A 25,223-nucleotide genomic window follows, 5' to 3' on the forward strand; every position below is an offset into this window, starting at 1 on the left:
GCCCCGACAGTAACCCGGGTCAGCGCCTCGCCCCGACAGTAACCCGGGTCAGTGCTGTGCCCCAAGGCACAGCAACGTAGGAAGGAGGCCAATGATCTTCCACGTTCTGCAGGGGGATATGTGTCAGCATTTCATTTACGCTACATCACACTCACAGGGCCACCACTCATTCTAACTCTGCCACTGCACACTCATCTCCCACAGGTTCATGAACCACAACTCTCACCATATCCACTCAATGGCTTTCACCCATCGCATACTCCCAAAATACTCATCTTCCTTCCCTCTGCCTATTCACTCACTGGTGACACCTCATCAATACTCATGCTCTTCATCACCACACTCAACCGTTCCCTCTGCCTCATTGCAGGAACAAATTAGGCCAGACTCCAGACTGGTATCTCCACAGCATTCCAACTGACTTCCCAGGAATTCCTGGACTGGTCCCACTTGACCTGCAGGACAGCCCATTGCCCTGTGTTCTGTTCGGACCAAAGAGCTGACTGACTTAGGCATGTCCCCAGATTGGAATCAAACAAACCCTTTGGCTCTCACTGACTGGGTTGGCACACCTTGATAGGCCTAGTGCCCCATCATACCACTGAAGCTTGCTTCCCTTTGATGTACAGCCAGGGATATTTGCTTGCAGCACGTTGTATGTTTGCCACATAAGCAGCTGGCTCCTGCTGCAGATGTGATGTTGATGTAGCCTAGTCCCATACAGCGACATGTCCAACACTTTGATTGTTCAGTTCTCCTTGCTGTCATAAGCTGCCTGATTCTTCGTCTGCAGTAAAAAAGACATTGCAAGCTGCAGAGGTTGACACTTCTATGTAAACAGAAGACAAGTGAGCGCTAAGAAATCAAGCTAAGAGATCCTGAGCAAATGCACGTTTGTACGCATTTCAGCATGTTAAGTGAACTGAAAGAAACATGCAGGCTCTAGATGTCTCTGAGCTGCAGAGTACTGAAGGGCTGGTGTAGTGTATAAGTTGGTTCAAGAGCAAACATCATGATGTAGTTTGCTGATGCCAACTGGCGTAGATGAATGGTCAAGGAGAATGGTGTCCAAATGGCATGCAGCAACGTTGTGCTGAAGACACAGACGTATGATGTCTGGGGCAAGGAACTGGGAAGCTGCAGTGCCAGGTATTCACTCTGATAAACATTTCAGAAATCTGTGCTGTCTGGTTTCTCAGAGGAAGAGATGAGGATTGGGACTGGCAAACAGATATCATGAGTTGAAATATAAATGAGATAACACAGTGGGGAGCTGGAAGAACACAGCAGGCCAGACAGCACCAGAGGAGCAGGAAAGTTGATGTTTCGGGTCAGGACCCTTCTTCAGAAGGCAAACAACCCGAATTGTCAACTCTCCTGCTCCTCTGGTCCTGCCTGGCCTGCTGTTCCTCCAGCTCCACACTGTGTTATATCATAGAATGTATTATAGAATCCCTACAGTGTGGAAACAGGCCCTTTGGCCCAACAAGTCCACACCGAACCTCAGAGCACCCACCCAAACCCATCCCCTATAACCCACTGACTCCAGCATCTGCAGTTCTTACTATCTCTGAAATATAAATGAGATGCAACTACAGGGAAATAAGGTAGTTTCTGCTACAATAGCAAAATTTTAAAGTCATCATTTAAAAATTAAGAAGAAAATTTGAAAAACTTTTCTCAATGTTGAAATTCAGATTTCTTTTTTGCTCTTTCAGTACTTTGCTAACTTTCTCACCATTGCTCATGCCACACTAGGAAGGGAAAAATGTTGTGCATGGGTTTAAGTTTCATTTTTGAGTTGTCCCGCAGATGGTGGTGGGGTGTCTGAGATTTCTTGATACATACAGTTTTCATGAGTGTTTACATGCCTTGAGTAGAATGAGGAGAACAGTTCAGTGCATTAGAAACAGGGTAGAAGAGAGTAAAAAAGGATTGGTACCTAGCAACAATGTGTTCTATCATATTGAGAGAAAGACAGACTATCCAGAAGGTCAGATTGAATCAGATTGAAAAGTCTCCAAAAAGTCAGGTTGGGGAAGATGTTTTGTATTGTCACTCAGCAAATGCATAAAAGTTGCACTGGTTGCTCCTAATATCAAGGTGGGTCTCCCCAGTCTTCCCACTGGATTCTGCCACAAATCCTTCAATAGCCCATGTCGCTCTGACACCTGCATGCCAGCCCACAGATTGCCAAGGAAACAGGCAGCATCTGGAGGTGAAAGAGCAGCTTGGGAGTCATTCAGGCCACTGTTGTAATCCTTCAGAGGAAGTAAATGCAAAAAGTTTGTAATTAACCCAATTGGATCTGGATGTGGACCTGCAGGAGCAGGTTGTAAATCGAAACCCCACACAGTTAAAAATGGGTCTGGTTAATTTTTAGCACCAAATCACTAATCCCTCCTAGTTGCACAGACTTGTTTCTTTCTGTGCTTCTTTGACTTTGGATTCGTTTGCATCAGGTTGCAACCTATCTCAGTTTCAATCATTTCATTTTTGTCAGTTCTAAATACTCATTCAATTTCAAACTATACTTACCCAGATTGAAGCTTGCACAACAGTTTTTCTCAAATGAAAAAATCAATTCGCTGGAATGAAAGAAAACAGCCCTACCCGAGAGATCGGTTGGTTTCAAAATACTTTATTACCCAATATTGGTGTGGGCCTCAATCCACATTACGTTATGAAGATCGTAACTCATTACAGAGGAGTCAATTAGAATAACATGCTCCTGAGGAGAAATAGCCAATTTAATCTGGGGAGTAGTGAAATACTTATTATCTAAAATGATCCAAACTTAACGCACATGAAAAATCTCCTACTTTCTTTTAATCAATGCCACCAGAATGAATTGCCACAGTCACTTCAAATCTAAAATAAAAAGCCACAAATTGCAGTTAACAGGCATTTCTAGTCATTTTATGTGGGTGAGCAAGTTTATATCCATCTGAGTCTTAAATTTCAATTCACCGAGCATTCTGTGTTTTTGGCAGCATGTTCCAGTTATAAGCTAGATTTTGCATTTCATTGCTTTCATTGTTAAGTGTGCTGCTTCTAATTATTTTAGTGGAACCTTATTGAATACCTCCTGAAAATTTATATAGGCCTGTTCTGTTGAGACTCTCCTGTACTCCATCCCAGGATCCACCAACAAAGTCAAGTAACTTATATAGACATGATCTTCACTTCACAAATCCAAAATAATTCTCTTCAATTAGCCTTTCTGAAGTGTTCAGCTACTGAATCTGTGATGATATATTCCCACAACCTCTCCATAATTGACACAAAACAGACAGGACTGCAGTTACTAGGTGGATATATTCCAATCTGTGGAATCAAAGTACATTAGAAATTTTCAAATCAAATAGCAAAATTCCTGAATCAAGGAAGATTTATAGAGTCATTGGGAAATGCTGGCTATTTTTTCCAATGCCTACATGGAAATAGTCAGGTCTTGGATGTTTGTCTACCTCAAGTCTCATGAACTTATTTATTTCCACTTTTTGCTTACATTAAATCTACTTTTTCAAACATTCCTGGAATGTAGCCAACATTGGCGAGGCCAGTCTTAACTCTCCATCCCTAACTGCTCTTGGGAAAGTGGTTGTGAGCTGCTTTCTTGAACTGCTGCAGTCTTTTGAATGTAAGTACACACGTAGTGCTATTAGAGAAAGATTTCCAGGATTTTCACTGAGCAACACTGAAGGAACTGCTATACAGTTCCAAGTCGGGATGGATCTGGCTTGGAAGGGAACGCGCAGATAGTGGTCTTCCTATGCATCTGTTGCCCTTGTCCTTTTAAGTAACATAGGTAGTGGGCATGGAAGGTGCTGTTGAAGGAACCTTGCTGAGTTGCTGCACTATAGTTGCTTGCAGATGTTACAGATTGTGTGTCGGTGGCGGAAGGATTGAACGTTGAAATTGGTGGATGAGATGCCAATAAAGCCATGTGCTTTATCCTGTACGATGTTGAGCTTTTTGGGTGTTGCTCAGCAGCATTCATGCAGGCAGGTGGAGAGTATCCCGTCATACTCCTGATTTATGTCTTGGAGATGGTGCATATGTTTTGGGAAGTCAGGAAGTGAATTACTTGCGACAAAATTCCCAGTGTCTGTTCTGCTCTTATAGCCACTGTATTTACATGGCTAGTCCAGCTCAGTTTCTGGTCAATGGAAACCCCCAAGCTGTTGACAATAGGGGATTCAGCAATGGTAATGCCATTGAGTGGCAAAAATGATGGCTGGATTCTCTAAAGGACACTAAGTGAACCAGAGGGGTTTTTACAACAGTCAATGCTGATTTCATGATCACCATGAGACTGGCTTTTAATTTCAAATCTGGGTATTGAAACTAAATTCCACCAACTGCTGTGGTGGGATTTGAACACATGTATCCGGGTAATTAAAATCCAAAAGGACTGCGGATGCAGTAAATCAGGAACAAAAACAGAGGTTGCTGGAAAAGCTCAGCAGGTCTGGCAGCATCTGTGAAGGAAAAATCCAGAGTTAACGTTTCGAATCTGGCGTTTTGAGGAAGGGTCAGTGGACCCAAAACGTTAACTCTGGTTTTTTCTTCACAGATCCTGCCAGGCCTGCTGAGCTTTTCCAGCAACTTCTGTTTTTGTACCCAGACAATTAGTCTGGGCCTCTGGATTATGAGACCTGTGGCAGTACCATTATTGCTTTATCTCGTGCTTTAAGCCAATGCTGCTACCTGCTTTTTCAGATACCAATGTAGACATTCACTGGTCTCTTGGTGTCTGCACATACATTGTCCCTGAGGGTGCATGCTCCTTATCTCTAATTAAAACTCTTTAAACTTATGTAGTGTAGCACTTCTTTATTCACATCTGTACAGTCAGTTATCAAGTACGGCTCCCTAAGCACAGTATTTAAGATACCTTTCTGTTCACATGTTCATTCTAGACTGATGTCTTGCTGATGTCAGAGTCTTAACCCAGAATGAAAAGTCAGCAAACAAACAAACACATAAAACCAGGAAATGAACATGATGGTCACACTAGACCTTAATTTCAAATACACAAGATGAGTCTGACCAATATATTGTTCTCCAGTTTTACTTTCTTTTCTTTCATGATTTACATGAATTCCATTGTAGCACAACCATGCCCAACCAGTTTGAATTGATGATTTGAACATTATTTTTTTGTTTGGCTTGAACCACTGCCTTTTTGTCTTCTTAGTCCACTGTCAAAGTAATGAGATACGATATTTCAGAAGCTTGAAATTTTTCAATCACCCATCATAGTCTCTACTTCAAAGTGATCATTTGTCTTTCATCAGACATTGCTTCCCTTAACCATTCATTGCTGCTCCTGTGATGTTCCTTGCAAGTTTTTCTTTCCTATTTCTTTTTCCTGCACCTTGTGCTGGATTTTATGGAGAACCATGACCCCTGCTCCCTAGCTAAGGTGGACAGGACCTCATCATTCTGATGACTGCCCCACGCCAATTCAACACTGGGACCAGTGTGAATTGCTTTAAGGCAAGATTTCCAAGCTATTTTTCAGAAAGAAATCTCACTTTGCACGAACTGCTGCCCAAATGGATTGACCATCAGTTCTGTAAATTCACTAGTGTTAACAGGAGCAATGTCTGCTGGGACTACAGCCTGCCCTGCACACAGCAGCACAGGTTACTCTGACATCTCTAAGGTCGGATTCAAGGTGTCAGAAAGCAGGGTTAAAAAGGTGAATGACTTTAAGGTGGTGTCCAAAGGTCCCTGAAAGAGTTTCCCCTCTCACTCTTGCTCAACACAGTGAAAGCGGACAGGCTTCCTCTATGGTCTGGGCCTCCCAACAAACCGTGGTGAAATAAGCGAGTGAAGCCCTTAAGTGATCTTTAACTGGTCCCTCAAGGACCCCAATGAGCTCATGGGCAGGTGGGCTGACTGATTTTTCTCCCTTCCCTCAGTGAAATTTCACACAGCCCTGGGGTTTGGATGGCGAGGCAATAGAGAAGGTCACTGACAGGATTTTGCATTGTCCCCTGCCATCAAACCCTCTGGTGGGAGGAGAGTGTAAAATTCACCCCCTTAACACTTCCTCACTTACACATCTACCAAAAGGTTGTGAGTTCAAGTCCTACTCGAGGAAATGAAAAATGCAATTCACTAAGTGTGCAATCGTAATGTCAGAACACTTAGTTAAAATAAGAAGAAAAGCAGGTTTGAGAACAGGTTTCACAGGAACCAATTTAGGAGACAAATAAATACATACAAGCAAGATAAGTGATTTACTGCCATTAAAATGATGATGTTTGCAAATGAGTATTTAATTATTACAATGCAGTATTTGGCAAACATTGAAGGTTTGCCAAATGCCAACAACAATAACATTGCTTTAATATTTAATAAAATTTAGTTGCAGTCATGCTAATATTTCTCTGCACCTTATAAATAACTTGTGCTGTGTGCTGCTGTCTCAAAGTGATAATCACAGCGTGGGAAATAATTGGATTTCAACCTCCTTAATGCAGTTAATAGAGGCCACAGAAAGGAGATTATATTTTTATTATTTACAACTGCGTCACAAAGAGTTCACTTGGGCTTACTCTGAACAGAATGCTCCGATTACATTGGAGCCCATTCATTTACTTACAGCCTGAAAATTTAAGGATGGTGAGTCATCATCATACTTGCCATGTACTGTTACACTATTTCAGGTCTATTTTAAAGAAAATATTAATTTGTTCCCATTCAGCCTGTTTAATAATCCTTATTCTACATTGAATTACAATCTAAGAAAATGCTGTCTTTCAGATTAAGACAACGACAAGTGTGAGTGTATTGAGTAATGTCAGGATGTGATGTTGCAGCTTTAAAAGACTTTGGCTAGTCCACACTTAGTTTTGTGCTCAGTTCTGGTCACCACATTATAGGAAGGATGTGGAAGCTTTGGAGAGGGTGCAGAAGAGGTTGTACCAGGATACTGCTTGGACTAAAGGGTATGAGCTATAAGGAGAGGCGAGAAAAACTCAGGTTGTTTTCTCTGGAGTGGTGGAGGCTGAGAGGAGACTTGATAGAAGTTTATAAATTTATGAGATGCCTAGATCGGGTTGACGATCAGAATCTTTTTGCCAGAGTTGAAATATCTAAAACTATGGGACATCCATTTAAGGTGAGAGGGGAAACATTCAAAGGAGATGTGAGGAGCAAGATTTTTTGCACAGAGAGTGGTAGAAGTCTGGACTATGCTGCCAGAGGTGGTGGTGGAGAAAGATACGATAGGGGCTTTTAAGGGGCTTTTAGATAAGCACATGAATATGGAAGGAATGGAGAGTTATGGACCAAATGCAGTAAGAATGGATTAGTTTAATTTGGCATCATGTTCGACACAACAATGTGGGCTGAAGGGCCTGTTCCTGTGTTTACAGTTTTATGCTCTATGTAGAAAGGATGGGAAATGCCCCCTTTCATATTAAATATGTGGATGGGGGCAATTTTTGGATCCTGAACCTGTTTTTGCTGGCATTCCCACTGCCTCCCACAGCATAATGGACCAGCTCCATGTCCACTGTTTCACAATGGGCCAGCTCCATGTCTGCTGTCTTATTAACCATGGCTGGTGGGTCCCTGAGGCCGGAATTCCAATTGTACGGATGGCAGCCCGTTGTAGCAAATACTGGCAGTGCCCCATGGAGAATAGGGACAACAAGGGGATCTTACTTGTTAAAAGTTAAAATGCATTGAAATCTGCCAGGTATTTTCAGTTGCGGTCTTAGCCAGCTGATTTCAACACTGCAGAGCGGGAAAGCTGAGAGAAACCTTGTGGAACTCTCAATCAGTTGCTCGTGGTTGACTTCTGGCACCCCTTGGGCACTTGGCATTACCCACCGATGGTAAGATCCCAGCAGCATGACCAATGATCTCACAATTGAGCACTATTCCAATCGGTTATCTGCCGCTGTCTTTGTTGATCCACTATCAGCAAGGTCACCTGGAGGCACAAATGCTTTGGTGGACTGGCATAACATCCTCATACCAAAATTACCTTCAAATCCCACTTCCAGGAAGATTCTTCCTAGAATAAACGTATCACATCTATTTTACACTGAAATAGGAAAGGCTAAAAAAAACAATGTTTTCCCTCTGCTCTCTCTTTTGCATTAGATGGAAATGTGTAAAGTATTAAGGATACAGTTGTGAATGCGCTTTCGATGCAAGGTGGCTTAGGGAGATTGTCAGCAGTTTTTAATCTTGTGCTCCAGTTTTGCTTCTCCAACTCCTGCTGCCTCTCTTTGGATTTAATGGGGACTGGAAACTCATTCTGTAACAGACTGGAGCCACAATACAACCACCACATTGTTATTATACCAACGACAGGTTCAGAATTTAGGCCTGCTAGACTGACACCAGTTCAGTTACTAATGGAAAGCTGTAGGAAAGTATGCTGGGTCTAATTGAACAGGGAATATATTCCAACACCAATTCACACATACTGCAAAGCCCCTCACAACCTGCTCATTACCATGTACCTGCCCCTACAGGTATCATGCAAAGTGTCACAACATCATTATGGTTAGGAATTTTACAGAATTTTGCAGCACACTCGGAAGGCATTCAGAAGGGCATGCCCACGCTTTAAAAGATTGATCCAATTAGTTCCGCTCACTGGCACATTCTCCATCGATCTGCAGATATCCTACCTTCAAATATAAAACCAATTTTCTTTGTAAAACGTCATAACTTAACTGGGACGATTGAGCTACTAACCATGCCTCATTATTCTATATGCCATCACAAAAGGTATAAAATCTAAATTAAACCATCATGACGACCTACTCAGGGCAAAAACAATTCACACCAGGATTTGTCGTTAGTAAAATATAACCAATTGTTACAATACACTTGATTTTGACAAACAGCAGAGAAAACAAAAGATTCTTGATCTGCTGCAAAACTGCTTAAAACTTTAAAAATCTCAAATACGCACACACTCATTCATAAATGAAATAAACAAGACAGATGGTTGGATACCTATTGACAGGGAACAAAATTCTGAAAACTAAGTTCAGATCACAAGGATGGGTTAAATTGTTCCTCAGTTTCTTTTGATTTTAGCAATGATGGCACTCTGTTGTCAGTAAAGCAAAGGGCTTTCTTCATTTCAATACATAATGTAGTGGACCAAGGTCTTTTTTTGTTGCATTCTTTGTTTGAAACTTCCTTTTTTCACCCACACAGAGGGGTGGTTGGGGGGGTGGGGGGAGGTGGTAGACAACTGTGCTCAGGTCGCAGGCTCTGGATGTCTCTGGTTGCTGTGCATTTAGATTTGTGGCAAGCTACAGCTCAACCAATCTGAGGGCTTTTGTTAATGACTCTTGGTGTCACTTGACCTTGCTTTGGAAAACAACACAGCTAAAATTGTGTACCACTTAATTTTTCCCATATGCAATCTCTCCAAATATTTCAGTTTACAATTCAAACCAAGAAAAAAAAAAAAAATCGCTTAAACAAGTTGTTACTGAATCTGCTTCTGTGCCATTTTCTTGAAGCAGCTCTGATTCCAATGTCATGATCTTGCCAAAAGTATGGAGGAGACTCTCTCACACATGTGAACAATGTATTTTGCTGCATTTCAGGTCAGTTTCAAGCAGTGAAGCTCTAGGGAAATTTCTGGCCTTTATTTAAGATGGATCAGGAGAACTTTGGGAATGATTTTAACTTTTCTGACAAAGTCAATAACAGATATTGGTAAATCAGCTGCCTCCAATTTTTCCTGTTTTCCACTGGAGTGAAACAAAGAACTGTGGATACTCGAAACCTGAAACCAAAACACAAATTGCTGGAGAAACTCAGCAGGTCTGGCAGCATCTGGAGAGAGAAAGCATAGTTGGTATTTCAAGTCCAGTGATCCCTCATTAGAACTGGGATGTATGACGAAGGGTCACTATATTGGCAGAGGTGCCAATATTTGCATAAGACATTAAAACCCAGGCTGTAGCTGGCTGTTTCTTCTGGCTGAAATAAACTTTAAAGGTTTTATCCAAAATCCATCCTTAGTGTCATGGGCAACAATCATGCCTCAACTGACATTAGCAAATGGAGAATGGCTGATCAAGAATCTTTTGATTTGATTTGATTTATTGTCACATGTCCCAAGTACAGTGAAAAGTTTTGTTTTGCGTGCAGTACAGGCAAATCAAACCATACAAAGTGCATTCGGGTAATAGAACGGACCTAGGAATATAATGTTACGACTGCGGAGGAGGTGCACAAACAGTGAGGTCAACATTAAATTTGAAATTTGACAGGTCCATTCAGAAGTCTAGTAACAGCAGGGAAGAAGCTGTTCTTGAATCTGTTGGTAGGTGTGTTATTTTATTAGAATTTGTGGGATCATGCTGTGTGAAAAGCGATTACTGATTTTGCATGCTCAACATCAGTCCTTTCACTTCAAAGTGATCCACTGCCTCGAGAAGTATTTACAGACAGTGTATAAATGCATGTCCACCTTTTCTCAGAAGGGATCTGGCTCAACAAGAAACAGACCTCCCTCAACATGTAGCCCTGTGTTGGTCCGACAACTGTTCCAATTTATCTGAAAGTAACAAGTCATCGAAATTGGTTGCAGATAAATAGCTGTTGGCATCACCTTTGTGTACAATAAGGAGACAGTGATGTCAGTGAACAGATGTACAGCCCTAACCCTGCATCCCCGAGGAGCTTAAACACCTGCCAGTTGCTCTTACAGGTTAGCGTCAAGGCCATACATCCCGCACAAAGCAAATAAACGTGTTCATTTTTTGCCACCAGAGAAATGGAATCTCCTACAGTGAGACTTCAGCTCTTTTTTTTATTTGTTCATGGGAAGTGGGCTTAAACAGGTTCAATAACCAGCAAGTGAGATAGCAAGAACTGCAGATGCTGGAGTCAGGGCATGGTGGCTCAGTGGTTAGCACTGCTGCCTCACAGCGCCAGGGATCCGGGTTCGATTCCAGCCTCGGGCGACTGTCTGTGTGGAGTCTGCACATTCTCCCTGTGTCTGCGTGGGTTTCCTCCGGGTGCTCCGGTTTCCTCCCACAGTCCAAAGATGTGCAGGTTAGGTGAATTGGCCATGCTAAATGGCCCGTAGTGTTCAGGGAGGTGTAGATTAGGTGGGTTATAGGGGGATGGGTCTGGGTGGGATGCTCTGAGGTTCGGTGTGGACTTGTTGGGCTGAAGGGCCTGTTTCCACACTGTAGGGATTCTAAGAGAGATAACACAGTGTGGAGCTGGAGGAACACAGGCCAGGCAGCATCAGAGGAGCAGGAAAGCTGATGTTTCGGGTTGGGACCGTTCTTCAGCAAAACCAGTTTTGTTTCAAAATAGTCGACTTTGGAACCCTGCAGCCCAATGGTATCAATGTGGACTTCACAAGCTTCAAAATCTCCCCTCCCCCTACCGCTCCCAAAACCAGCCCAGCTTGTCCCCGCCTCCCTAACCTGTCCTTCCTCCCACCTATCCCCTTCTCCCATCTCATCCCCACCCCCGTCCCCTACCTACTAACCTCATCCCGACCCCTTGACCTGTCCGTCCTCCGTGGACTGACCTATCTCCTCCCTAACTCCCCACCTACACTCACCTTTACTGGCTCCATCCCCGCCTCTTTGACCTGTCTGTCTCCTCTCCACCTATCTTCTCCTCTATCCATCTTCTATCCGCCTCCCCCTCTCTCCCTATTTATTTCAGAATCCTGTTCCCCTCCCCCATTTCTGAAGAAGGGTCTAGGCCCAAAACGTCAGCCTTCCTGCTCCTTGGCCTGCTATGTTCATCCAGCTCTACACCTTGTTATATCGACTTCAGTTGTGCGTTGAGTTAACAAGCCACATTTTCCCCATTAAAAATATGGGTATTAGGCATTTTTGTACATCAGTTGGAGAAAGCAATATTTTGCCTCTTCATAACGTTGTGAAAAGATCAGGAAGAAGTCTGCACACAGGTCTGTCTGGATGTGCCTCTATAAGTGATGTTTACATAAATTATAGCAGCTACTAAAACAGATAGATCAGTGTAAAATAAAAGGCAAATTTACCAGTGAGAGCACACCAATGACTGTTGCTGAGCCCTGCTTTTTCAGCACCTCTGTCGTGTAAGTGGCCAGGGTTGATTGCTAGAGTCAATGAGTACTGACACGAAATGAGATTGTCCTTGAATATCAATTTAGGGTGGGGACAATCTCAGACCGTCCTGCTCTCTGGTGCCCAGCTGCTCAGTGGGTACACGGTTGGTCAAATGAATCAGGGTTCTGAAAATCATTGGCTACGACCCTGTGCCTCTCCTCCCCTTTTCCCTTTCCAACAGAGGTCATGGGATGAGAATTTTGCATTGTGAATTCTGAAGCCATTGAGCAGCCACTGTGCAGTGGAAACTGTCTGTCAGTAAAGTTCCAGGACCCACATCAAGGCCTCAAGGAGATGTGCTGAGAGGAGAGGAGAGTGAATGAACTTTGCACAAGCCACCTCACAGGCTGTCATGAGTGGGCTTGCTCTTCTTCCTCTGGGCACACACTGAAGGCCAAATACCCCCTGCCGCTCAAAAACTCTCGCAACCCCCGAGATTTTCAACCATCGCAGCCAGCCCCCACCAACAACATTAAAACTGGGTCACATCAGGAGAAAGCTTGGAAAGCATTGCAATCTGCTTCGTGCATTATCTTCTGAACTGGGTAATCCTGCACATCAGGGGAGCAATATCATATTAGAGAGAGGACCCACCATGAGATTATGTGATGGAATGCATGTTCCCCACATGTCACCAATGGGTATTATAATTCAGATACGAGGAGGCAAATCTTCTCTTCACTATCTGGATGGAAATTAGCTGAGCATATTAGTCTCCCATTCTTAAAGTCTCCCAATGTTCAGAGTGGAAATCAGTCAGATCTTACAATGCATAGGTCATTCCCTCACCCTATCACATGATCACGCAACAGTAAAGGTCAGGACACTGTTCCGCAACAACTTCCCCCACCCCACCAAGGTATATGAGAGAATCATTCAAGTTACCTCCTCTGCCTCTCAAAACCTGGCTCAGTTTTGTAGCATGAAATATTACAGTGAGTCTGACAGCTTGCACATTACATTGACAGCAATATGAGAGGAAGAAATTCATACCTTAATGCCACCCCATGACTTGTTGGAAAGGAAATCCACGGGACTTGAGAGTCCTGGCTGAGCTGGATATCGAAGCAGGAAATCTAGCTCCTTTGGGTTAATTTCTTTGTTAATCAGAAGAATCTGTCAAATTAAAGGGAACGGAGAAATATTTTAAAAAATGGTGGTAGCTATTCATTGCTCTGCAGTACCCAACTGACGAAACCTAGCAGCAGTCACCAGCATCTACTTCCAAAAATATTTACTTAACAGTAGTCAGATAAAACTTCAGATCTGTTCTAATATAGCCTTGGGTCTGTAGTTTCCCATAGTTTTAAGGGAGCTTAAAAACTAATACAGTGAAAAGGGTCACTTATTGCTTCTTGAGTTATTCTAGCATTGATCATACCAAGCCTGTGAATCATTGCTGGCATTTTAAGATTAATCAGCAGGGTTTCTTTCAAATTATCTCCAGAGCAGAAGGTTACTCAATTAAATAGCACATTCCAAATATTCCTCTTGAACACTAACTTTTTAAGTTAAGAACCACTTAAAATGGGTAGGTAATAATTCCACCATGAACCGGAAGTAGCTTTCTATTGAAAGAGCAACAATTGGTTATACTGCTTCAGACACAACACTCCATAGCAAAAACAAAGCAAGCAAGGTCGCAGATCCCAAATCTACCTCAGCCGAAATTGGAATTGAACCTGTGCCATTGTTGTCATCCTGGGTCACCCAGTGGCCAACAAGCTAAATGAGTTAACCAGCCTCTCCGAGCCACTGAAATGGTTGGAGAAACATCGCCTGATGCAATCCTATTACAATCAGATCTAAGCTTCACATAAACTTTGCTGGTCAGTTGTCCAGCTGCAGTTTTCAAATCCTGGTCAAGGCAAGACTGGAGGCAGGGTGCAAAAAACAAAACTGCCACGGGGGGCAGGGCATCAGTTTCCTGCCATCTGCCCACCTCTGGGTCATTTTCAAAGAGGCCATCTTGCTTAGAGCCACAACAGCCACCTGCCTGCACGTGGTTGGTACCCAATTAAGGTCACGATGGCACCACTTAACTTTATTCTCTCACACTGACTGGAATTTTTAAGTCAGCAAAGCTCATCATTAGTGAAAAGGGATGGCCTCCCAACAGCAGGTAGGGTGGAGGGAGAGGGGTAGGAAGATGTTTAACATCCCCTCCCCCACAGCTAACTGGCAACTGGGCACAGCTATAGCTGCAGACTGAATTGTGAAGTGGATCTCCTTGCTTTGTGGCCATTTTTAAATGTGACAATGTTAAGAGTGCTGCGAGAGTGCATCCATCTTGGAACACCCTCTCTCTCTCCACCTTACCCACAGAGTGTCACTGTCTCATTGCTTGAGGGCCTCCTGTTGCTTCTCTGGTATCATGGGCCTGTTTCCCATCTTCAATTAGGTAACACACCTCTGGCTAATAATTGGCCAATCCTGCCAAAATTGTGACTCTTCCTGACACAATGCAGGATAAGGACTCAAAACAGAAAGTCCAGCAGCTAGATTCAGAGTTCTTGGCATTTCGTGAGTGATGATTCAAAACAGACATTCAAGCAAGGCTGATATTTTCATGTTAACTTGTTCTTCTCTCATATCCCACGTCAATGTTTTTTTTTTGAGGCTCGTACTCCAGCAGAACAGCTGATTCTTTGATGTTTTGTCCAAGTGGCTATTCTCCACGTATGAGCTAATCAGGTGGCTATCTGATGCTGTGGTACATTACAATTAAGTTGATCTTGTCTGTCATCACACATAGATCCTTATTGGTATTGATCACTGGATAGTGACCAGGAGCACAATATGTTTAGGTCTCCAGGCCCAAGTCATTGATAATAACATCAACACCAACTAGCATCAGCTAATTGAGTACATTCAGTAATCCAGGATAAGTGCAATTTTCCAATTGAATTGGAATTGATCCCAGCATCAAATCATTGTTAAATGCTACAATATGTTATAAGGCAGAAATTTTAAAAAACTGCAGTTACTTTCTGAAAGCTGATCTGCTTTAAGTTCATTGGAAGTCTACCCACTCAGTTTCAGATGTTGCCTGGCCTGCTATTTAGTTCCATGATTTTACGCTTTTTTAAAAAAAGATTCAGATTTCCAACTTTGCCAACTCTCTAACAATGCTACACCAATCTGTCCGATTCACTGGCAGATATTAATAACCAATTTTTGTACAATTGCAACAAACACTGTCGTACTCTCAGACTTGTTAGGTTGCATAGCACATTTAATTACAGATGTTTTTACTTATTCTTCCATGGGATGTTGGCATTGTGGCATTTATTGTCCATCCCTAACCATCCCTTGAAAATAAATGGTGTGTTCGGCCATCTCAGAGTCAACTATGTTGTTGTGGGTCTGGAGTCTCACGTAGGCCAGACCAAGTAAGGATGGCAGATTTCCTTCCTTAAAGTACATTAGTGGACTAGATTTTTAAAAAAAATTGATAATAGTTTCATGGTCACCACTACAAGGATTACTTTCATTTTTGGATTTATTCATTCTATTCAAATTTCACCAGCTACCATGGTGGGAACTGAACTTGTGCTGTCACAGCATTAGCCTGAGCCTCTGCAATACTAGTCCAGGACCATTACAATTGTACCATCATCCTCTTCCAGTGATACAATATTATTTCACAATTGGCACAAAGATTGAATTAAGGTTATTCAGTTGTAGTCTTGTTTGTCACAAGATGCCACAGTAACGAACTACGGATGATCTGTAAACACATGCTTTACTGCCAGCATATCCTTTATATCAATGTTGCCTTGGTGATTCTTAAAATTATAAAATACAAATATTGTATTTTCATTGCTAAAAATATCAGTGAGTGCAGGCAATGGAATTTGAGTCAGTTACCAAGATGCATAGGGGAGGCAGCAGCTGTAACACACTATGATGAGATTGCTGAAACACATCGGGTTAATGCTCGTCCCTTGTTCTTGCTTAATTCCCGAGTCTGCCTCAGTAATACCCTCTTATTTCACCAATATTTTAAACTAAGATATTCAAGAACGGAATAAAAGTGTGGAGTTACCCCTTTAAGTGGAGCAGCATTGTTTAAACTCAAAAGAATAAGATCAGGAGATGTTATATAGGTTAATGGGTGCTCAGGGAGACCCTGTGGTTAAATCTAAATAGGTACCGTGTCATTAAATAGAAACATGCACTGGGGAACAGGAATGTGGGTCACTATGAAGGGAACTCCACTTCAGGAATTAACTTTCTTTGTCATTCACAACAATTGCACTGTTGCACGAAGGAAACCAACTTGAAGGTTTAAAAAATGTACAGAACTATAACAGTACAACTAAGAACGCGACATTTAAGCAAATCTTGTTGGATCCATTCAGCGTCGAGCAGACAAAATGTTAAATAAGCAATGGATTTCTCACGCAACAATCTTTTAAGGACACCTTGGGTTGGACTTCATTCTATCAAGATGACGGGTTTTAAGGTGAGGCTCCCGGGAGTTACGTGTTACCTGACAGTCTGCCAGCAAACTCCCAACCTTGGGCCAATTTTGAGGGAAGCTGCTTTCTTGGGGTAGGGGGTGAATTGGCCATGCAATTTCCAGCAGTAAGTTATGAGTAAAGCTTATTAAAATACCTCAGGAGAGCGCAGTGCACACACACTATCTGAAATGTTCAGATGGTTTCTGTGGGCCCCTTCGATGTCGAAGTCTAACAGATAGATGGAGGCAAGCTGGGTTGCAGGTGGAGGGGCTAATGCTGATGCCTCATTGAACTCCTTCCCCTGCAACAGAGCACTGCAGCTCCAGCCCCAGGTCATGGAGGGTGCCCCTTTCACAATGCTGGCCTGGCAGCTGTGGCCACTTTTTGTTTTTTAAAACACTAAAATGTTTTCAGAAGGAATCTCCATCTTGAGATGCCATGCTCTCCCTGACCACCCAGAGCTTTCAGTGCTCCAATTCACCTTCCTGGATGCAAAGCCCTGAAGACACTCTGTTGTGTGGCTGCCTTCTCCAAAATCTTTGAGGGCCCCAACACAGACTTTTCCAAAGTCCCTACAAGATCTTATCCCATCAATGGGACTGGGATATGGGAATGACAATCCAGACACTTACCTGTGGTGAAGTCTGTGATAATAAGGGTTACTGGCACACTCAAGGCTACAAACATGTGCCTTATTTTGAGCACCCCTGACTTAGTGTAAATGAGTATCTTAGTTCATTTTATATAATCTCCAAATGCACATCAATCTCAAGCTTCAAAAACACCCAATGCTCTAATTCTCTTCTCACCTGTACAGATGCACAAGGCAGGTGAACACACGCTTATGTCTGTTCATAGCCATTTTTGCATAAAACAGGTCACTAGCCAGAGGTTATAGCTTGAGGGATACTACTATAAATCGAGTGTGACTGACCAAGAGACTCTTCCATTCTTACTACCTGCCACTCATTGGGAGGATTTATAGATTGATAGTCAACTTGCTTGGCCATATTATGAGTGCACCCTCAATGGGGGTCAGTTTAGCTCTCTTGGCTGGATGGTTGGTTTGTGAAGCACTGTGACACCAACGGCATGGGTTCAAATGCCATCACCGGCTAAGGTTACCATGAAGGACTCTCCTTCTCAACGTCTCCTCTTGCCTGAGGTACGGTGGCACTCAGATTAAACCACCACCATTTATCTCTGCCTAACAATCTGGGTTAGAATCAGAGAACACTTATTTACATAAAGGTAGAAACAGAAAGCACTGGAGAAACTCAGCAGCTGTGGCAGCATCTTTGCAAGAATTAAAAGCCAACCCCTCTGTCTTTGGCTTTGAGCATCCTTACAATCTGTTCCAATTGCTGCACCTTCCCCACTCTTTCTACAGCATAAAAAATAAACAATTTTCCAACCCCTTTCAGTTCAAAAGAAGAGTCATGTCAGACACAAAATATCAACTCTCTCTCTCTCCAGATCTGCTGAGTTTCTCCAGCACTTTCTTGCAACTTAGCAATTAAGCATTAAGTCCATGATATATCCATTAGGTCACCTAAAAGCGACATTTTATGGCAATTAAAGCACTGAGAATATTCAGCTCCACATTGTGTACTCCACAGGACTAGAATACTTCTTTCTGCATGGATAAACTTCACTTGATGTTAACAGGTAAAGAAACTTAAGCAGAACAACGTGAAAACGTCCAAGTAAGAATTAGGAATTGATACAGGCTTGGTGGGCTGAAGGGCCTGTTCCTGTGCTGTATTGAATTGTATTGTATTGTATGTTTGCGTTCAATGGATTTCAGATATCGCAATAGCATTCCAGCAGGTCCAAAATGGGTGAAACAAATTTTTTTAACCGAGTTAAAGTAACATTTTAGATTATCAACATCAATGCAAACTAGTGTTTGCAAAAGACACGTTGTAAGGCTCTTCAATGAAGTTGGCGTGAAACATGTTATATCAGATAGTGCATATGCTTGATTAACCAAGCATTTGTAGAACATTGTGCTTTATCAGCAAACCTTTAATCCATCATCTCCAAAAAAGCGACACTTCACATCACCTCAGATTGGGTCTATGTAGAAATAGATTCTTCCCAGTACACCAACAAACTGCAGGGAAAATGACTAATGCTATTCAACTTATTCCATTGCATGGTGTCGTATTCCCAAAGCTTTATTGTATAGATACGACCAATAAAAAGTTTCAAGTTAATACATGTTGTTTATTGGTCTTCGTTCACCATCAATGGTTTGCTTCTGCTACAAAGTGATTATTGTTTATAAATCATATTACTTTATTTTTAAAATAGTTAATTCTTCCCAAAGTGATTTTATTTTGCACAGAGAAGTGAAAACCAGAAAGAAAAATGGAATGTTCAGAAATTGAGCATAAAAAAAATTTGCAGATCGGATAATTAATACAACAAAGCTTTTGGATGGGGAATTAGATCAAGGACAAGGTGTAAAAGATCCATGGCATTATTTTGAAAAAGTGCAGATGAGAGACCTGGAGACCTGGTCAATAGTTATTTCTCAATCAATAAAGTAAGAACGGAGCATATGGACATTAACACAACGCTATTTTTTTGGAGCTTTCTGTGCTATCATGTTTCCTACATTTAAAGTGTACTTGGCTGTCAAATACTTTGGGACATCCCACAGTCATAAAAGGTCCTATATAAGTGCAAGGTGTGGAGCTGGATGAACACAGCAGGCCAGGCAGCATCAGAGGAGCAGGAAAGCTGACATTTCGGGTCTGGACCCTTCTTCAGAAATGATAGAAGGTGGATAGTGGAGCGGATAGGTGGAGAGAAGACTGGTAGGTCAAGGATGCGGGGATGAAGCCAGTAAAGGTGAGTGTAGATGGGGAGACGGGATGGTGGTTGGTCAGTGAGGAGGGAGGGGCGGGTAGGTGGGAGGGAAGACGGACAGGTCAAGGAGGCGGGGACGAAGGTGGGGGCTCGTCTTGGGATGAGGTTGGGGTTGGGGAGATTTTGAAGCTTGTAAAGTCCATACTGAGACCATTGGGTTGCAGGGTTCCCAGGCGGAATATGGGATGATGTTCCTCCAGTTTTCGGGTGGCATCGTTGTGGCACTAACGGAGGCCCAGGATGGACATGTCATCCAAGGAGTGGGAGGGGGAGCTGAAGTGGTTCGTGACTAGGAGGTGTTGTCGTTTGTCATGAACCAAACGTAGGTGCTCCACAAAGCGGTCTCCAAGCCTCCGCTTGGTCTCCCCGATGTAGAGGAGGCCACATCGGGAACAGCAGATACAATATACCACATTAGTGGATATGCAGGTGAACATCTGTTTAATGTGGAAGGTTTTCTTGGGGTCTGGGATGGAGGAGAGGGGTGAGGTGTAGGGGCAGCTGTAGCGCCCAATGGTGTCAATGTGGACTTTACTAGCTTCAAAATCTCCCCACCCCCGACCTCATCCCAAGACCAGCCTCCCCTCTCGTTCCCGCCTCCTTGACCGGTGTCTTTTTTCCCACCTATCCAATCCTCCCACCTCACTGACCAACCCCCACCCCTACTTCCTACCTACACTCACCTCACCTCTACTAGCCTTATCCCCACTTCCTTGACCTGTCTGTCTTCCCTCCCACCTACCCGCCCCTCCCTTCTCCCTGACCAACCCCCATCCCAACCCCCTACTTACACGCACCTTTACTGGCTTCATCCCCGCCTCCTTGACCCATCCGTCTTCTCTCCACCTATCTGCTCCACTATCTACCTTCTATCATCGCCTCCCCGCCTCTCTATTTATTTCAGAGGCTCCTTCCCCTCCTCCATTTCTGAAGACGGGTCCAGACATGAAACATTAGCCTTCCTGCTCCTCTGATGCTGCCTGGCCTGCTGTGTTCATCCAGCTCCACACCTTGTTATCTCAGACTCCAGCATCGGCAGTTCCTACTATCCCTATATAAGTGCAGGTATCTTACCTTTTTACAATACCATAGGGATCACAGTAAAACGTGATCAAACACAAAAAACCTTGAAGCTATGTCTAATTCATATGCTGAACGTGGAGGTACTCCGAGGTGGGTGTGAAAATCCACCTGATTTCAATTCAGTGGTGCAGACTCTCTGAGGCTCAAAGCTTGATTTGTGACACTCACGATTTTCCAACAGCTTAGATCAACGCTGATAGCTCGTCAAATTGGGAGCAGCGATCTTCATGGCTGATTTAACAATCAGCAGTCTGTTAGGCTGTAGCTCCTTGCAAACATAGAGTCTTAGAAAATGTACCCTATTATGTGCAAAGTTTTATTAGATCATTCCACTGAACTAGGTAAGGATAGATTGGCAGAGTGAAGAGAGATATAACGAACAAAAAAATTACATAGCTGCAGATGTAAAATAAAAACAAAAGGTGGAAAAAATAGGATTCTCTATGAAGTATCTAATGCAATAAGTAATTATTATTTTCAGGAAGACCTACAGTAATGATTTTCAGGTTATTTGATAAAAAATATTCTGATTATTCATTATTTTTGATTTTATCACTATTATAGGCTTTGATACGATTCAACAGTGATTCAGAGCAAATATACTTTGCTCTATAGTCACACTGTCAGCAATGATTCATAACACAAATTATGCAAGCCATGCTTCCTTTAGGAAATATTCCAAACAAAGCACAGAAGGTCGAAGAAAAAGGTCTTAATCTAAACTCCAGTTTTGCTTGTTCTACATAATCTTTTCCTCTCAAGGTGCCAGATTTTTAAAAATTTATTTGTTCATGGGTTGTCTGGTACTGTTTATCCCTAATTATCTTACGAGGGTCATAGTCAGCCACCTTTTCAAACTGTTGAAGTCTGCATGGTGTATGCACACCCACTTGTTTAAACTTATTGCAGGTTGACACAACTGAGGCCATCAAAGCTGGAATTGAACCCAGGGTCCTAGTGCTGTGCGGCAGCAGTGCTAACGACTGGGCCACTGTGCCACTCCAAATTGTTCTGTGTTTGGAGTCATATATAGGCCAGACCAGGTAACTAGGTTAAATTCCCTTCCCAAAAAGACATCAGTAAACCGGATGGGCTTTTACAACATAGTCATCATTGCTGAGACTAGCTTTTCCATTCAAGATTTATGAACTGAATTTAAATTCCACGAGCTGCCCTGGTGGGATGTGAACTCGTGCCCCACAGCAAAAGCCTGGACCCCTGGATTAATAGTCCAGTGACATTTCCATTACACCAACACTTGCTATGCTAAGATTATACTTAGTACGGCAGAATAGTTTGGTACATTAACCAAATAGTCATTCTCCATGTCCCAGCACAGAGAGTTTTTCAGGCTATTCAGCAGTTGAGACCTTGATACCTGAGCTTTTGCCCTCACTCAATACCGACAGTTACGTTTCTTATTTTGGTCTGGGTCACTGAACAGCAATAATAAGTGAGGACTGTGGCTCAATAGTCCTCTCAATAGCATAGGCTGATTGTCAAACCCCAGCTCAGTTGAAACTGCATAGAGCAAAAAGGATATCTGGTAACCCCAGGCGCTGCATTTATCCATTATATTACTGGGAAACCAAGCTCTAGCAGACAGGGGTGGCTTTGTAAAGGAGAGTGTGAAAATGAAAGCAGATTAAATGGAGAGCTGTTGAAAAACTTTTATTTACCTGGAAGGTAACCTGAGCTGTATAGGTCAGTTTATCACACTCAAACAGTCCTCTCGTTGTGTACTGGAACACAGAAAATGTGATGCTGTCAATCAAATTGGCAACTCTCTGCGTGAGGACTTCGTCAGCTGGTGCCCTTTTCACAGCCATTTGGAACACGACACTAAAGGCCTGAAAAGAAAATAGCAGCAGAATTTATTAGCAAATTATGTCATTGAACATTGTATCATCAGGAATAAAATCTTTATTCTATAAACACACTAAAGTCAAGATTAGATTTAGTTCTTCATTCTTTGCTGGCAATTTAATATCAAAACGCAGTTACTTTCTGAAACATGAAACAAATTGCTTCAAATCCCCAGGCAGTAATTTTTTTGATCACTCTGTAAAGCAATGAATTTTGCACTTGATGAATTTTCTTCACAGTTCTGCAGAGATTTTGACACCTGACCTTTATTTTCAATACAATAACGGTGAAAGGATTAAAACAATGAAACTACGTTTAAAAATCAAGGCTGTTTATTGAAGTAGTTCATCTGCTAAATTGACCAACAGGGAATGAAGTGAACATCTGGTGGGCTTGTACTGGCATACCTTCAAAGAGAACTGGTACATGGGGTGGATTTTATTGAGATCATTCATTATGAAGTACAATAGAGAGGCTCGTCCTGCGGCAAGTCGGTAGTGTTCGCGTGCCTCGTTGATCTTTAGCTCCGTCACTTTGGCCTCTTTAACCTGCATTAAAAAAAGAGTTGAGGATCAAATGGTAAGAAATAAGTGAGTTTACCATTGACTAATTCACAGAATGTGACTATGGGCTACAGGTTTGATCAGAACTAATCTGCTGGCATTATATGGGGCTGTTGTACAGAACATGAACCAGACTGTTGCAGTAGGGGACCTTGCCCTGAATTTTCAATTTGGCTGGAGCACGAGTACGCTGCTTTCAGGTTTCCCCATCAACCACTGAGCGTGGGGTGCGGTACAAGTAACCACAATCAATAGAAGGATGTCTAATTAAAGGAACCCCTAGCAGGGATCAGAGAGGTGCGAGTTTTGCATTGTTTTTCGAACATGAACAATAAAAGTGAAAGCAGAGAAGGAGACATTGTTTGCCTCAGCTCTCTGTAATATGTTGACTCTTCCCTGGAGCTGATGCTGGATGGACTGGAGGCCTGAAGAGCTATGTTGTCTCATGCTGACAGCAGGAAAAGGCCAACCACACAAAACAAGCTGGAGATTACTACGTAGATGGAGTGTGGTCTTTAGAACATGGAACAAGACCTGAAGTGGTTTTGTACCTCACAAGGGCACAAAAGGTAAGTGATGACCCACTTTCAGGTGCCATACCCCACACTCTGATTACCTCAGCATTCTCCTGCACAGCTATGTTCCTTGGATCATCACATCTTGCCCACTCCAATTATTACCCACTTTCAGGGCACATCATCATTTCAAAAGTCACACTTGTCCATATCTGAATGTCATCTCACATCCTCCACAGACGTGATCATTCCATTCTCCTCACATATCACACTTAACTCATTGCTTTCTCTTGCCTTTAGAGAAGATAGCACACAACTCCAGGGAGAGATCGAGGATCAGGCATGGCCCTGCTATCATAGTAACCCAGGAGAAAGCAGCCTTAGGGTGTGACTGAGCGGCAGAGTCTATTTGCTCGTGTCAGCATCTGCACAACTTTAATCCCGAGCATTTTCCCTGTATCATTCTAATTCATAGACTTCACTTCCCACAGGATCTTCCTGGGTGAGCTGCAGTTGGAGGAAGCTGAGAAGTCCTCAAATTGATACAGCACTTAGCCACATCCTCCTCTGGCACAGAAACCCTCATCACAACGGGATCACCAAAAGGGCTAAATGATTGTCAACTTCTGACTCTGGCTAGCAACCCCCATAAGTAAAAGTGGGCACTGACACGGGCATCATTGGAGAGTCCCTGTTTTGTTGGGGGGTACGATGATGTGATGCACTGCTTACCTGGAGAAATATGCTGAGCTCCTAAGATTGTCACAGAGGAGTAATGGGAAACCTGTATGGATTTGTTAGCATTCCTAAGAGACACTGTGCATTCTTTGAGTGATAATGGAAAGGTCTGTCGATTGTATGAGTGTCATGATGTCTGAGGCACTCCTCCTTCCACCTTGATAGAAACTGTGGCTATTTCCACAGAGTCAAATACAGCAGCAACTGAGTACCCAACTTCAGGAACGACCTGCCCACTATGTCTGTCAATGGTGGTTCAGTGGTTGGCACTGCTGCCTCACAGCATCAGGGACCCAGGTTCGATCCCAGCCTCGGGCAACTGTCCGTGTTGAGTTTGCACATTTTCCTAATGTCTTTATGGGTTTCCTCCAGAAACGTGCAGGTTAGGTGGATTGGCCAGGCTAAATTTCCGTAGTGTCCCATTAGATTAGGTGGATTAGTCATGGGAAATGCAGGGTTATGGAGAATAAGGTTAGAAGGGTATGGATCGAGGTGGGATGCGCTTTGGAGGCTTGGTGCGAGCTGAATGGCCTACTTCCACATTGTAGGGATTCTATGCAAGGAGAATGAAGGAAAACCTTGCCTGTCCTTTCAAGGTCTCAAATGAAGTACTGCAAAGACCACCTCAGACTCTGGCTAGCAGGGAGATGGACAAAGCACACTTAGGCATGGTAACACTTTCAAGGTTCTCCATAGGTCTCACCAACCTTCCAAAATCTTAAGGCAGAGACTCACATGCTGCTTTCTGACCCACTGACTGAGTCTATCACTTGTTACAATTGTAGTGAAAATGAATGATCAATACTCAACTTTGCGGATGACACCAAAGTCGGTGGAGTTGTGGATAGTGCGGAAGGATGTTGCAGGTTACAGAGGGACATAGATAAGCTGCAGAGCTGGGCTGAGAGGTGGCAAATGGAGTTTAATGCGGAAAAGTGTGAGGTGATTCACTTTGGAAGGAGTAACAGGAATACAGAGTACTGGGCTAATGGT

At 43.0% G+C, this 25,223-nt stretch overlaps 1 protein-coding gene across 1 annotated transcript in view; it reads right to left on the reverse strand.

The window, feature by feature from the left end:
- LOC109910686 (dynein axonemal heavy chain 9-like) overlaps positions 1 to 25,223 on the reverse strand; it is a 419,178-nt gene that overhangs the window by 94,623 nt on the left and 299,332 nt on the right. The window contains exons 54-56 of the mRNA XM_048611128.1: positions 22,822 to 22,962; positions 22,228 to 22,398; positions 13,116 to 13,238 (exon numbers count right to left, since the gene is read on the reverse strand). Of these exons, the coding sequence (XP_048467085.1) occupies positions 13,116 to 13,238; positions 22,228 to 22,398; positions 22,822 to 22,962 (435 nt within the window). The remainder of the gene's footprint in view (positions 1 to 13,115; positions 13,239 to 22,227; positions 22,399 to 22,821; positions 22,963 to 25,223) is intronic.

Source organism: Rhincodon typus, chromosome 23 (assembly GCF_021869965.1).
Source record: "Rhincodon typus isolate 14 chromosome 23, sRhiTyp1.1, whole genome shotgun sequence".
Taxonomy (NCBI): Eukaryota; Metazoa; Chordata; class Chondrichthyes; order Orectolobiformes; family Rhincodontidae; genus Rhincodon; species Rhincodon typus.